General features: G+C 40.0%; 1 protein-coding gene across 2 annotated transcripts; it reads left to right on the top strand.

Moving 5' to 3' along the window:
• Positions 1 to 4,101: 4,101 nt before the first annotated feature.
• LOC131878685 (G-protein coupled receptor 161-like) lies at positions 4,102 to 10,355 on the top strand. Of its 2 annotated transcripts, XM_059224747.1 has the most exons (6): positions 4,102 to 4,852; positions 4,922 to 5,109; positions 6,291 to 6,435; positions 8,211 to 8,402; positions 8,487 to 8,615; positions 9,030 to 10,355. In XM_059224747.1, exons 2-6 carry the CDS (start codon positions 4,959 to 4,961, stop codon positions 9,250 to 9,252), a joined length of 840 nt encoding a protein of 279 aa, XP_059080730.1. In that variant the 5' UTR covers positions 4,102 to 4,852; positions 4,922 to 4,958; the 3' UTR covers positions 9,253 to 10,355. The 2 variants fall into 2 exon arrangements, with proteins under 2 accessions (XP_059080730.1, XP_059080729.1); XM_059224746.1 differs by having other exon boundaries at positions 4,102 to 5,109; positions 9,030 to 10,354.
• The last annotated feature ends 65 nt before the right edge of the window (positions 10,356 to 10,420 follow it).

Here is a 10,420-nt window from a genome sequence, read left to right as displayed (position 1 = left end):
TTTCAAGAAAATCATATGTTCCTCACTTTCGCTCTTGGAATTGGTCCAAGAGCGAAATGAGGCAAACGTTTTATTTCTTGTGATGTCCAAAAGAATCCGAGAATTTGAAAAGAACACTTCAGCACTCGTACGAAATCAAGACTTGTCATTATCATCAAATTCATTAGAGTGATTTGAGATTTGAACTTTAAATCATAACCTTTGTCCATTGTCCATCATATTAAAACCTAATGGTTATTTGCAGTACTTTTGTCAAAATGTAGCATATCATATACAAAATGAACTTTTGAAACGTTGCTTCTTGGCTTCTTGGTTTTTTTTTGAAAGAAAGAGCATATTTCAAAACTACATTGTTTCGAGGTTGAGTTTCATTATCGAACTCTAAAATGACAAAACACTCCAGAGAAAGATCTGCAATTTTTATTGTTCTGTTCGTATCTGTTTTTTTAAATCCAGCGTTTCTCTTGGAAAACAAGGATGAAATGATCAGGCAGATACTTCAATATCAAATCTATAGAGCTCTTGATGCCCTGCAATATCTCGTCATTTCAAGATCGAGTAAAAGGAGAACCAAAATGGAAGATCGATTACCTTAAAGAACGTGATCAAATAAGGATGATGTCAGGACTTTTGTCAACTCATAACCCCTACAAAACATTGACCATTAATACCGGCGAATGTCCTATAATTGACGGATCTTCCTTTCTATCGGATTTGATTGGAAAGTTGACGAATTTAACACGATTAGGCTTTTTCTTCATCTTTAAGCTGAAATTACGGCAAGCGTTCCTCTTCTTTTAGTTCTTTAGGTCTAAGGAACGAAAGCTTCATTTGAAAACAATATTCTGATGGCTTTTGACAATGCTCAAAAGTAGAGCCACCCAATTATAAATGACGCACCCTCGGCATAATGCCTTGTTTGCGGGGGAAAACGAAACTAATCCATCGTTGAGGGACAAAGTTTCAAAGGCCGGTTTGGAATGCGTAGACAAGTCTGGCGCATTGTTGAATAATTCATCTCCCTTGAACAAACTCGTTTTCCGTCCATAACCCATTTCCAGATGAGTTTTTACTCAGGACATTAAGTTTCAATACAACTGAGCATCATTAGATTGTTGTCAAACTTTTATCATTGTCACATTCATTCAAGATCATTTAATGAATAAGACCAGTCACGATCAAATTAGTCTGGTTTCCAAAGAATGATGATTGAACGGTTTGTGAAGAGACCCACCGACCCATCAATCATGAACCAGACAAAAATATCCTCGCTCAAGAACCCATGAACACTCTTACGATTATCAGCCCTGCCAAAATAACCGTCCTTTTGACTGGAATCAGAGAAACCCAGAAGGCTTAAACATTGCTCCATTCATGATCCCGGTGAGAGATAGAGAGATTGCTTTCTGACCTTTTCGCCACAAATGCATTGTAATATATTAGACCACTGGCCATCCCATAGAGAAATTCATTGTCGATGTCGACTCGAACTCGGAGGGAAGAATTCCCTGGACCAATGAAGGATTTGCCGCGCTTGTTTCGGCTAGGATCCGTGCTGTCTTACTTGCTTCACAGTTCAGAAGTCAATTCAAATAAGCCTGTGCGGTAAACTGAAAAAACAAATCACTGTGATTGTTGAGATCATCAACATTGAGTTCTTGGGTCATGATGTATGTAGAAGGGCGATCTTTCGCAGATATTTTATAACGATTAAATAAATGGAATGCAATCCCCACTTTACGTTCTAAACTTCAGAGGGCGCTTTGTAAGTCAGCCTCTATCAAATAAAGGACCGTTTAGGCCGATGCCTCTTTATTGAATGAAAATAGGTTGTGTTGCTTTTGGTTGATTCTTAAAAAATCTTATGTATAATTAATGACCTGGGTCACACAATGTCCGGAAATGAAACCCCTTTCATGGCATGTCACGAGTGGTTTGTTTAGCAATCTGCCGTATCTCTTCCAGTTTTNCAATGACCTGGGTCACACAATGTCCGGAAATGAAACCCCTTTCATGGCATGTCACGAGTGGTTTGTTTAGCAATCTGCCGTATCTCTTCCAGTTTTGTTCGGGTTGTTTGACGTTGCAAATAAGGGTCCCTATAAAACGTGCCAACCTATATCAAACCAGAAAGTATTTTCCAAATGTGTTTGGTTTAGATAATCCTTACTGATCAAGTTCTAGAGGAAGAAATTGTATTCCAGCAACCACCTCATCGAATGATGTTTCAGTCAACTGGTTGATCAGACTTCTTCTTGGATTCAGATACCGTTATTTTACAGACCTCTAGCATGCAACAAATGACACCAAAACTCTGGAATCTGCTAATGGATACTTTTGAAGACGGACAATGTCAGATATTTTTTATATCATATTGGAACACTGTACAGTCCCAACTTATTCAGTTTCTCTTAATACCAACAAGGGCTCTCTCAATCCAACAATGTATTGGTAAAGCCCAAAAACAGAGGGTTATTTCATTAAAGGGAAATTTCAGATATAGATTCTTATATGACGTTAATCAGAATAAACATAAACGAACATGATAACGCGTTCATGGCTGATTTGGACAAATGTCAAAACCCAACGTCCCTTGAGACTACAGTGTTTTCAAAGGCTCTCTGGACCAGCTAAATCTAATTCATTTGTACATCAGACACATGAATATTTTTTTTTTAAATCACTCAACCAAGAGAGGCATGCAGTTCCGTTAAAAATGCGACATTTTTCAAGTTCCAGGAAAAATAATTCACCGACCAGTGATATGGTCTACATCCATATGGGCATTGTTCCAAACAAAAGCATTCTGCTTCCTCCGTCAGTGATTGTTTTGTTATTGGGAAACAAATCAATATCTTTGCCACGGAGTCGGCCATTCATTTCTTTGAATTGTATCTCCTACGGTACATAACCACAAATGGTTTTGCCATTTTAACTTGCCAAATCATTTATTAGTACAGCGATCTGTCCAAATCCTTAGAATTTACACCTTACTTGGAACAAGGTCGATAGAGTTGTTAATTTTGAAGGAACGAGTAACGAGGGTAATAACTTTTATGATCATAACAGTTTCTAAAAAGTAGCTCTCTGTTTTTATTTCCCTTGAGGTCCGTATTTATACCATTCCACAGATCAGGATGACCTTCAACGCGAATAACTGGCCATGAAACTACGCTGGAGTCCTTTTTTCTTACTGGCTTTCCTTTTCGGTTGATAGTCTGTTATCAAAATTGTCAGTGAGAGTACTTCTGTTTCATTTGAATTGATCTTGGTGACAGTTTCTTTTAATTCTAACAACCATTCTGTTAAGTGGTAACCAAACACATACAATAGCCTAGAACCACTTCAAAGAGGTCTGGCATGATAATAACCAAAATAGCTATTTGTATATAAATGGCTATCAAAGAAATGTTTGTGAGGCCCTTTTGGTTTTTATTTACGGAAAGGTTGACATTTAAGTTGAGTTACCAGAACATTGGAACTAATATGAAACTCAATCAAATGTCTGAGTCAAAAGAATCCATGAGACTGACAATTTAGATCCCTGGGTGACGAGTTTAAGACAAAAAGTAGATATCAATGTTACCTAAAATAACTTCAGATTCCGGACCTTTTGGACCATTATTAGAGGAATGTAAGGAATATGGGCGTAAATGAAATTGAATCATAGGATTTGTATAAATATCTATCTTTCCCTCGGCCTTTGTTAGGAGATGTTTGATGAGACCTAATTGGTACTGAACTCAAAGAGAAGGATGAAGACTGAAAGAAATGACTAACACTTAAGTCTAGGCTCCGATTACTTAAGTGACAAGGTCATATCAGTACTTTTTGATAATATTTCCAAAGTTATTCATTGAAAAATCTAACCACTGCACTAGTCTATTCTCAAATGACAAAAAGTTCCGCTCCATCAATCGACGGTGTTTCCATGCAACCTGCTTTCAAACCCGTGTATCCGTCTTAGAACAGTACATAGGGTAGGTTGGGTTCCGCAGGATATTGGGAACTAGACTCACGGAAATTTTGCTAACCTCACAGACTCGAGCTCTTCTCTAAGACACTACTAGTTCATACCGCGGTGCTAGACTTTGGGTGGGATTGTGAGTGAGGTTCCCCCTTTCGTGGACACTTCATAGGGTTCCACCGAGGACAAAGGAACGGATGCGAGCAAAGGCGAGCGAAAGAGCGGTCGATGCTTGCTCATGAGCATCAAGAGACTTGCTCGGGAGCAAAATCTCGGGCTAAATCCGCTTAGCGCACAAAATTGAGTCGTGAGTCGTGATTTTTCAGTCCTACATCAAAGTTGTAGGGGATGATGCGACCTTCTGAGCATCCTTTTCCATTTGAGTCGGACTTGGTCATGTCACCACCTTGAGTTTGTTTTCCAAGGGATTCATTGCATAATCCAACTGTCGACAAACGACACTTCACACCTAAGGCGAAGTGCTCAAAACCGTGTGCCAAGCCAGCCATTGTGACAGAGGTTCTTGAAGTTGTGACGCTCTCAGACATGAGTGGACAAACGAGGCCCCAAGAATTTGTCCCGTTCTTTCTGGATTCTGGCCGATTGTGTCAGAATTCCCTGGACTAGGCAATGAGAAAACTCTAGCATTGACTCTCTTGCTACAATAGCTACTACTGGAGCTGTGTCAGAACCTTGAACGGGTTGGATCACTAGCTCTGTTGTGCCATATCTGCTAGTTACTGTAGTTGCGGCTGTTCCATTAACACGTATTGCGTACCAGCATAATGAAACCTTTAGAACTGATCGCACCTCTGATGTGCTGCTTCGCTCTCTGAAGTTCGAATTGGCTTCCCAATCAATCGACGACAAACCTGACAATCTATTGTGAGTCTGTGCAATCTGGTGTGGAACCTTATCAAATTATCAGATCAGATTCGATTTCATTGGATCAAGTGGAAAAGAAGCATTCTGTCTGGTCTAGGGGCGGGCTATGGCACCCACGCCACCATTGGTCCAAGGTGGGACGTATCAGTTGGTGGTTGTGGTGGATCCACCTCGATCTGAACCCAGTGTGCTTAGCCCGAATTTGGGATATTCGTTCAATGAAGAGGTTAATCTTACCAATATCAACGAGACAATAGGTAACTATTTGCTTTTCAGTGTCCGATATTGTACGATCTGCTCCTGATCAAGATTTCCAGCAAAGTTTTACTTTTTGAAACATGGTGAAACAATATAAACCCAAAATATTTGTTGAGGTAAGGTTTCCTTTAAGAAAAAGTCAGTTGTCAGAATTAAAAGCCAAGCCTTTTTGAGGAGTAGGGAGAACCAAATCTGTTTCAAAATGAGCGTTCAAAACATCAGTGTTCATGAAATGCCTCATATCCGATTTCAGGCTAGAGATTGCTAGAGATTAGACTGGACCAACTGAGCTTCCCATCGGAAAGAACAAAGGGACGATAATTTTTGTCCTTGTAATGTGTACTTTCTGCCTCAATTTATGGTTTTTTTGAAATGAAGTTCAATGGAAATGATTTGATTAGCGGAATAGAAACTCCCAGATCAAGTGAAATATGTTGGATCATATTTTGATGGAGTCATTCTGCGGTCCTACATCTTTTGCAAAGATCATCTCAGCCCCTTATGTCGTTCATCAATGTTGTGCGTTGGTTGAGCAACCAGATTTATGGTTGAATAATATGCTGCTTGGCAGGGTGGGTGGAAATTTAAATTTCAAACGATCTTTTGATCAAGGCTAAGACTTGACTCGGTCGGTTTTTTGCTGGATTTGCCGACTTGCCAAGATTTATTTCTACCCAAAGATGTCATAGAAAAGCATGCACATTTTTTATTCCCTAGATAGCTGTCCAATACGAGAACTTGTCAAATTTCCATAAGAAGTCTTAAGGTCAAACGTTTGACCCGTCTGAGTCAAATTGGATGATAAATCAGATTTTGCCGTGCAAAAAGTTCGTCCTTGGCAAAGAAATTGGCAAGTCTCATGAGTGTAATTGGGTTTAGTCGTATCATTATCGGAAATGAATTGGAACCATTACTCATGCGAAGTTTCGGAACTGAGAAAAATGATTTCCAATTTGCTTCTTGTCCAATGTAATCCTTCACTTCCGAAAACTTACTTGATTGATTGCATTTACTTTCTCAAATGACCCGAACCTCACCATGAAAGGAGAAGAATTTCCATTTCCTTCAAAGGTACATGTCCAATCAATGATAGCTGACACATTGGTTTTATTGTTAAGGATGAATTGCACCCAACAGGGCTTCTTTTACTTTCGAGTTAACCTAGATTCTTCTTTTGAAGATCACCATGAATCGCCCTATCCGACGACAAAGTCAGTTTCAGAGGCCGTTGGACTGATTCTAATCTGTCTCTTGGGTGTTGTGGGCAATCTACTCATCGCATTTACCCTTCTTCGAAGGAAACAACTCAAATATCCTTCCAATCGGTAAGTGACAATATCTTAGCTAATTCGTTTGTTGCTGCCAAGGCCTTTTCACGGCGAAACCGGAACTACCTTGTTCGCAACTTTGAAGCGTAAAATACTTGGCAGACTCAGGGTGACTGGATCTGGAAAAGCTCAAACTGTCCGAAACCCGTGCATTGTTAAAGAATATACCCTAGTGCTGGGACGAGTCCGGACTCGAGTCCGAGTCCATCAAAGGCTTTTACTCGATTTTGGAGAAATTGGCCGGACTCGTCAAGAATTTTTTTTTCCCCTAGAATTTCGCAAGACGAGGCTTTTTGCTAGAATTGATAGTATTATTAGACTTTGGTCCTCTTCCGGACTCGAGTCCGGTAAAATGTCAAAAAACCAGAGGACTCGCCCACGCACTAGTCTGCCCCTTGGTGATCCAAGAGACTTGACAGATCTGACTTTTTTCAAAAATGTTTTTCCAATTTTTACACCATATTCAGTGCAAAACATTGGACAGATCTAGGATCAGATCAGGAAATTCAATTTTCGTCGATATTTGGATGATTTTGAAGGAAAAAAATCCCAACTTAAGCACGAATTGCCATTTTTAGGGAAAATAACTTTTTGGGCCGATTTTGGCTGAATTTCAGTCTTTCGTAATGTTTGGTTGATATAGAAAAAAATAAAAAAAAGCTGGTCACTTCAGTCAAAATAACAGAACACGTAGTCCCTGGAATACAATCATAATTTTTTTCTAGCCAATTTTGGTCTACCCAATGACAACCAGAGTGTCGTCTATTGTAAAGGGCAAGTACTCGTACTTGACGGACTTCAAAGGGTGACGAGTCCCCTTTTAAGACCATGACAACTCCACGAAATGTACTCCACGAGATTTGGTACTCTTGACCATCAAAGGGCATAACTTTATATGAAACAGAGCAATGTTTGAAAATGTTGAAACTGAAGTTACACCCTAATGGTTTTGACATCACTAGAGACAATCCCCCCTCTTACGCACAAAATTAAACGGACTTATCGAGAACAAATTACGAGAAAGAGAAGGGTAAAACATTGTGCTCTTTTGAACCTTACCTAGCAAACCCTTCCACTGCAGGCTTAGATTCCAGGGCTTCAAACCCCTGTGCCCCCACTTTTACTCTGACAACCGTTCAGCCTTAATGTTTTTTGATTTTCCTCCAATCTTCACATTAAAGAAATCAATTATTATGAAAATAAACATCAATTAAATTTCTTAACGAGTTCTCTTATTCAGTTTTTCAAAATCTTAATCAACAGGTCCAATTTTTATAAACTATTTGAAAAGAAAATTGAAAGCATTATCCTCGCCATGACAACTTACGTATTTCCTTTTCACCAATTTTTGGCCCAAAATTCATAACTTTCGAATTTGGTTTCTAGTGTTAATAATTCTAAACGATGGACACGTAATCTCCATTTATTTCATAATCATTAGGTTTGCATTGAGGCAGAGTTCCCAATTGTGATTCCGTTGGACCACTTTCTATAGTCCCAGGGGTCATTATGACCGCTATCAAATGCTCACATTTCCGAATCCGTTCCTTTGAGTTGCCAGTCAAAGCGCCAGAATCCGAGAGAAATATTGAATAACATGCTGTGTTTTGGACACATTTCAAGGGGAAAACTCAAACGGCATTTGAAGCCTAATGAGGTTTGAAAGGAGAGAAAAAGTGACAACTTCTGGGTTTGACCCGTTTGACCATTGGAAGGGCTTTCTCATGCGAAGTACATTTCACAAATGTGTTCTCTCTCTTTTCCTCTTCCAGCCTGGTATTAAGTCTCAACCTAAGCAGTGTCCTCTTTTGCGGGTGCATTCTCCCCTTCAGTATTTCCATAGCGTTGTCCAGAAATCCATCAATATGGAAATTCGGTCATTTCTGGTGTCAGATTGTGGGGTTCCTGTCCCTCCTGTTTAGTGTGGCAGGTGCCCCCACCATTGCTTTCATTGCCATAGACAGGTTCGTCAATTACGATATGACTATTATGAGTACTCGACCTCCATTGTCCATCCGGATCATTGCTAACTCGCACTTCTTGCTTAGATATGTGGCCATTGTTCGTCCAATGGTCTACACCAATATCATCACAGTACCAAGATCTTCGACCATGGCGGTGGCAGCTTGGATTTTCGGCCTCTTTGTGGCTTTTCCGCCTCTCTTTGGCTTTGCCAGGTGAGTTCCTTCCAGCCTTTGGAGCCAGAAATTATTCACCAGTCATATATTGATCTTGTGCAGGGAGGTCCATATTTAGGACACATATGATCTTAAATTAACTTCGAACTGAATTGAACCACATGGGTGGCTAAACTTTAGTCACATTGAGAGGCTTGTAGTTAAAGGTTGGGATAAATTTAAATCTTGTGGCTTTATGGGTCTATGAATAACTCTAGCTTGAAATTGCCTCTTCATACGCGACGGCATGTAGGGATGGAGCATCAATAGATGCGAAACTGGTCTGAATTTAGCTTGAATACGCATTTCCAGCATTTCGGACTTAAAATTTTCTTCCACTTGACTGACTTTTTGTACAGAGCCACAAACAACAATCTGTGAGTACATTTGCACATTCATGAATGGTTCTAATAGTTTTCCATGGACCCACACAAATGTGCCCGGCTGTGGACCCGAGGACCTCATATTACTTGGGTTGTCCTTGTGGCTTCGTCGGTACAAACACGAGTTTGGGCACAAGCAAGTGCAATGGAGAGCAGGGAATGCCGTCCGACCTTCAAACTTCTCCAAGATCGTTAATTTCCAAGGTTCACGTGAATCCATAGCCATGAAAGTTCTGGACCTGCTTCGTACTTGACAGTCTTCTTAACGTTTACTTGCCATTTGAAAGCCTCAAATGTGCTTTTCCATCGTCAAGTTTTGAGGGATTACTCAAGAGTTGTCGTCGTCGAAGTCGAGTAAGTTCCTCACCTTTGACTGCGAAGCGGGGTGGCCTTTCGCCTCCGACACACTTGAAATTAGAGAGCGAAACCGAATGCAAGTGCATTGGATTAAAACATGATTTATCTTGTAAAAAGGAAGTAATTGAAAAAGGCTTTGCTTCATGCATCATACTTAAATTCACAAACTCAATGGGGTTTTGACCTGATTGATTGAGTTTTGATAGTTGCCTAGTTCACAGACTTGGGAAAGGACTTGCTCGAGTATAGCAACTCATTCACTTTTTATAACCAGTCAGGCAGGACATTTACGCAAGCAGGCATTCACCCATTTTTCTGAAATTGTTCAGACCATTCTAATCAACTCAAAAGATTGTAAGGAGCAATTATGATTTTTTTTCTTATTATTCTTTATTTTCTTCTCAAGTCCCTACAAACACAGTTAACGGCGACTAACACCTTGAACTGACTGAAATTATTCCACTTTTTGTTCACACAAAAACGTTCCCTCTATTCCTAATGCTTTACTGTGCCAGAGTAGCACGTCCGGATCATACTCGTGCTTCCCAAAGCAAAGCATGATCTGTGTTTTGTTTCCCGTGGGTGCATTCGAAATGTTTCTTCCTCTGACTTAATGCTCCAGTTAATCTTGCCCTACCCAAAAAGACCAAGTTCAACGTTTGCTCTTGGCCATTATTTGTGCCTTTGGACGTGATATTTGTGCATTGCAAAGCCTCTATTGGGGCACCAGTGATTTAATTCAATCGATTTCCCCATTTTCCTCATTTAACGATCCAATGCGGATGGGAAACCCACACCACCTGCTCGCATAGAGATGTAAAACGAGAGTTGGCATTCCCTTTGGAGAGGCTGAAAAACAGGCAGATCAATTAGGGTGGGCCACGGTACTGTATTTGACAATTGTAGTTGATTTATTGACAACTCTCACAATGTTTCGGAAAGGAGGGAACCCAAAATAAATTACCTTTTCACTGGACATAATTGCATATTCGAAAAGCATGTTCTGGAAAACAAATATATTGAAGAACAAAAACAAGGAACTGTGTACAGCTTGCGTTATCTTAC

Source organism: Tigriopus californicus, chromosome 4, assembly GCF_007210705.1.
Source record: "Tigriopus californicus strain San Diego chromosome 4, Tcal_SD_v2.1, whole genome shotgun sequence".
In the NCBI taxonomy this organism is placed as follows: domain Eukaryota; kingdom Metazoa; phylum Arthropoda; class Copepoda; order Harpacticoida; family Harpacticidae; genus Tigriopus; species Tigriopus californicus.
The sequence above is the reverse complement of the archived record's forward strand: the minus strand, read 5'-3'. Positions and strand labels throughout refer to the sequence as shown.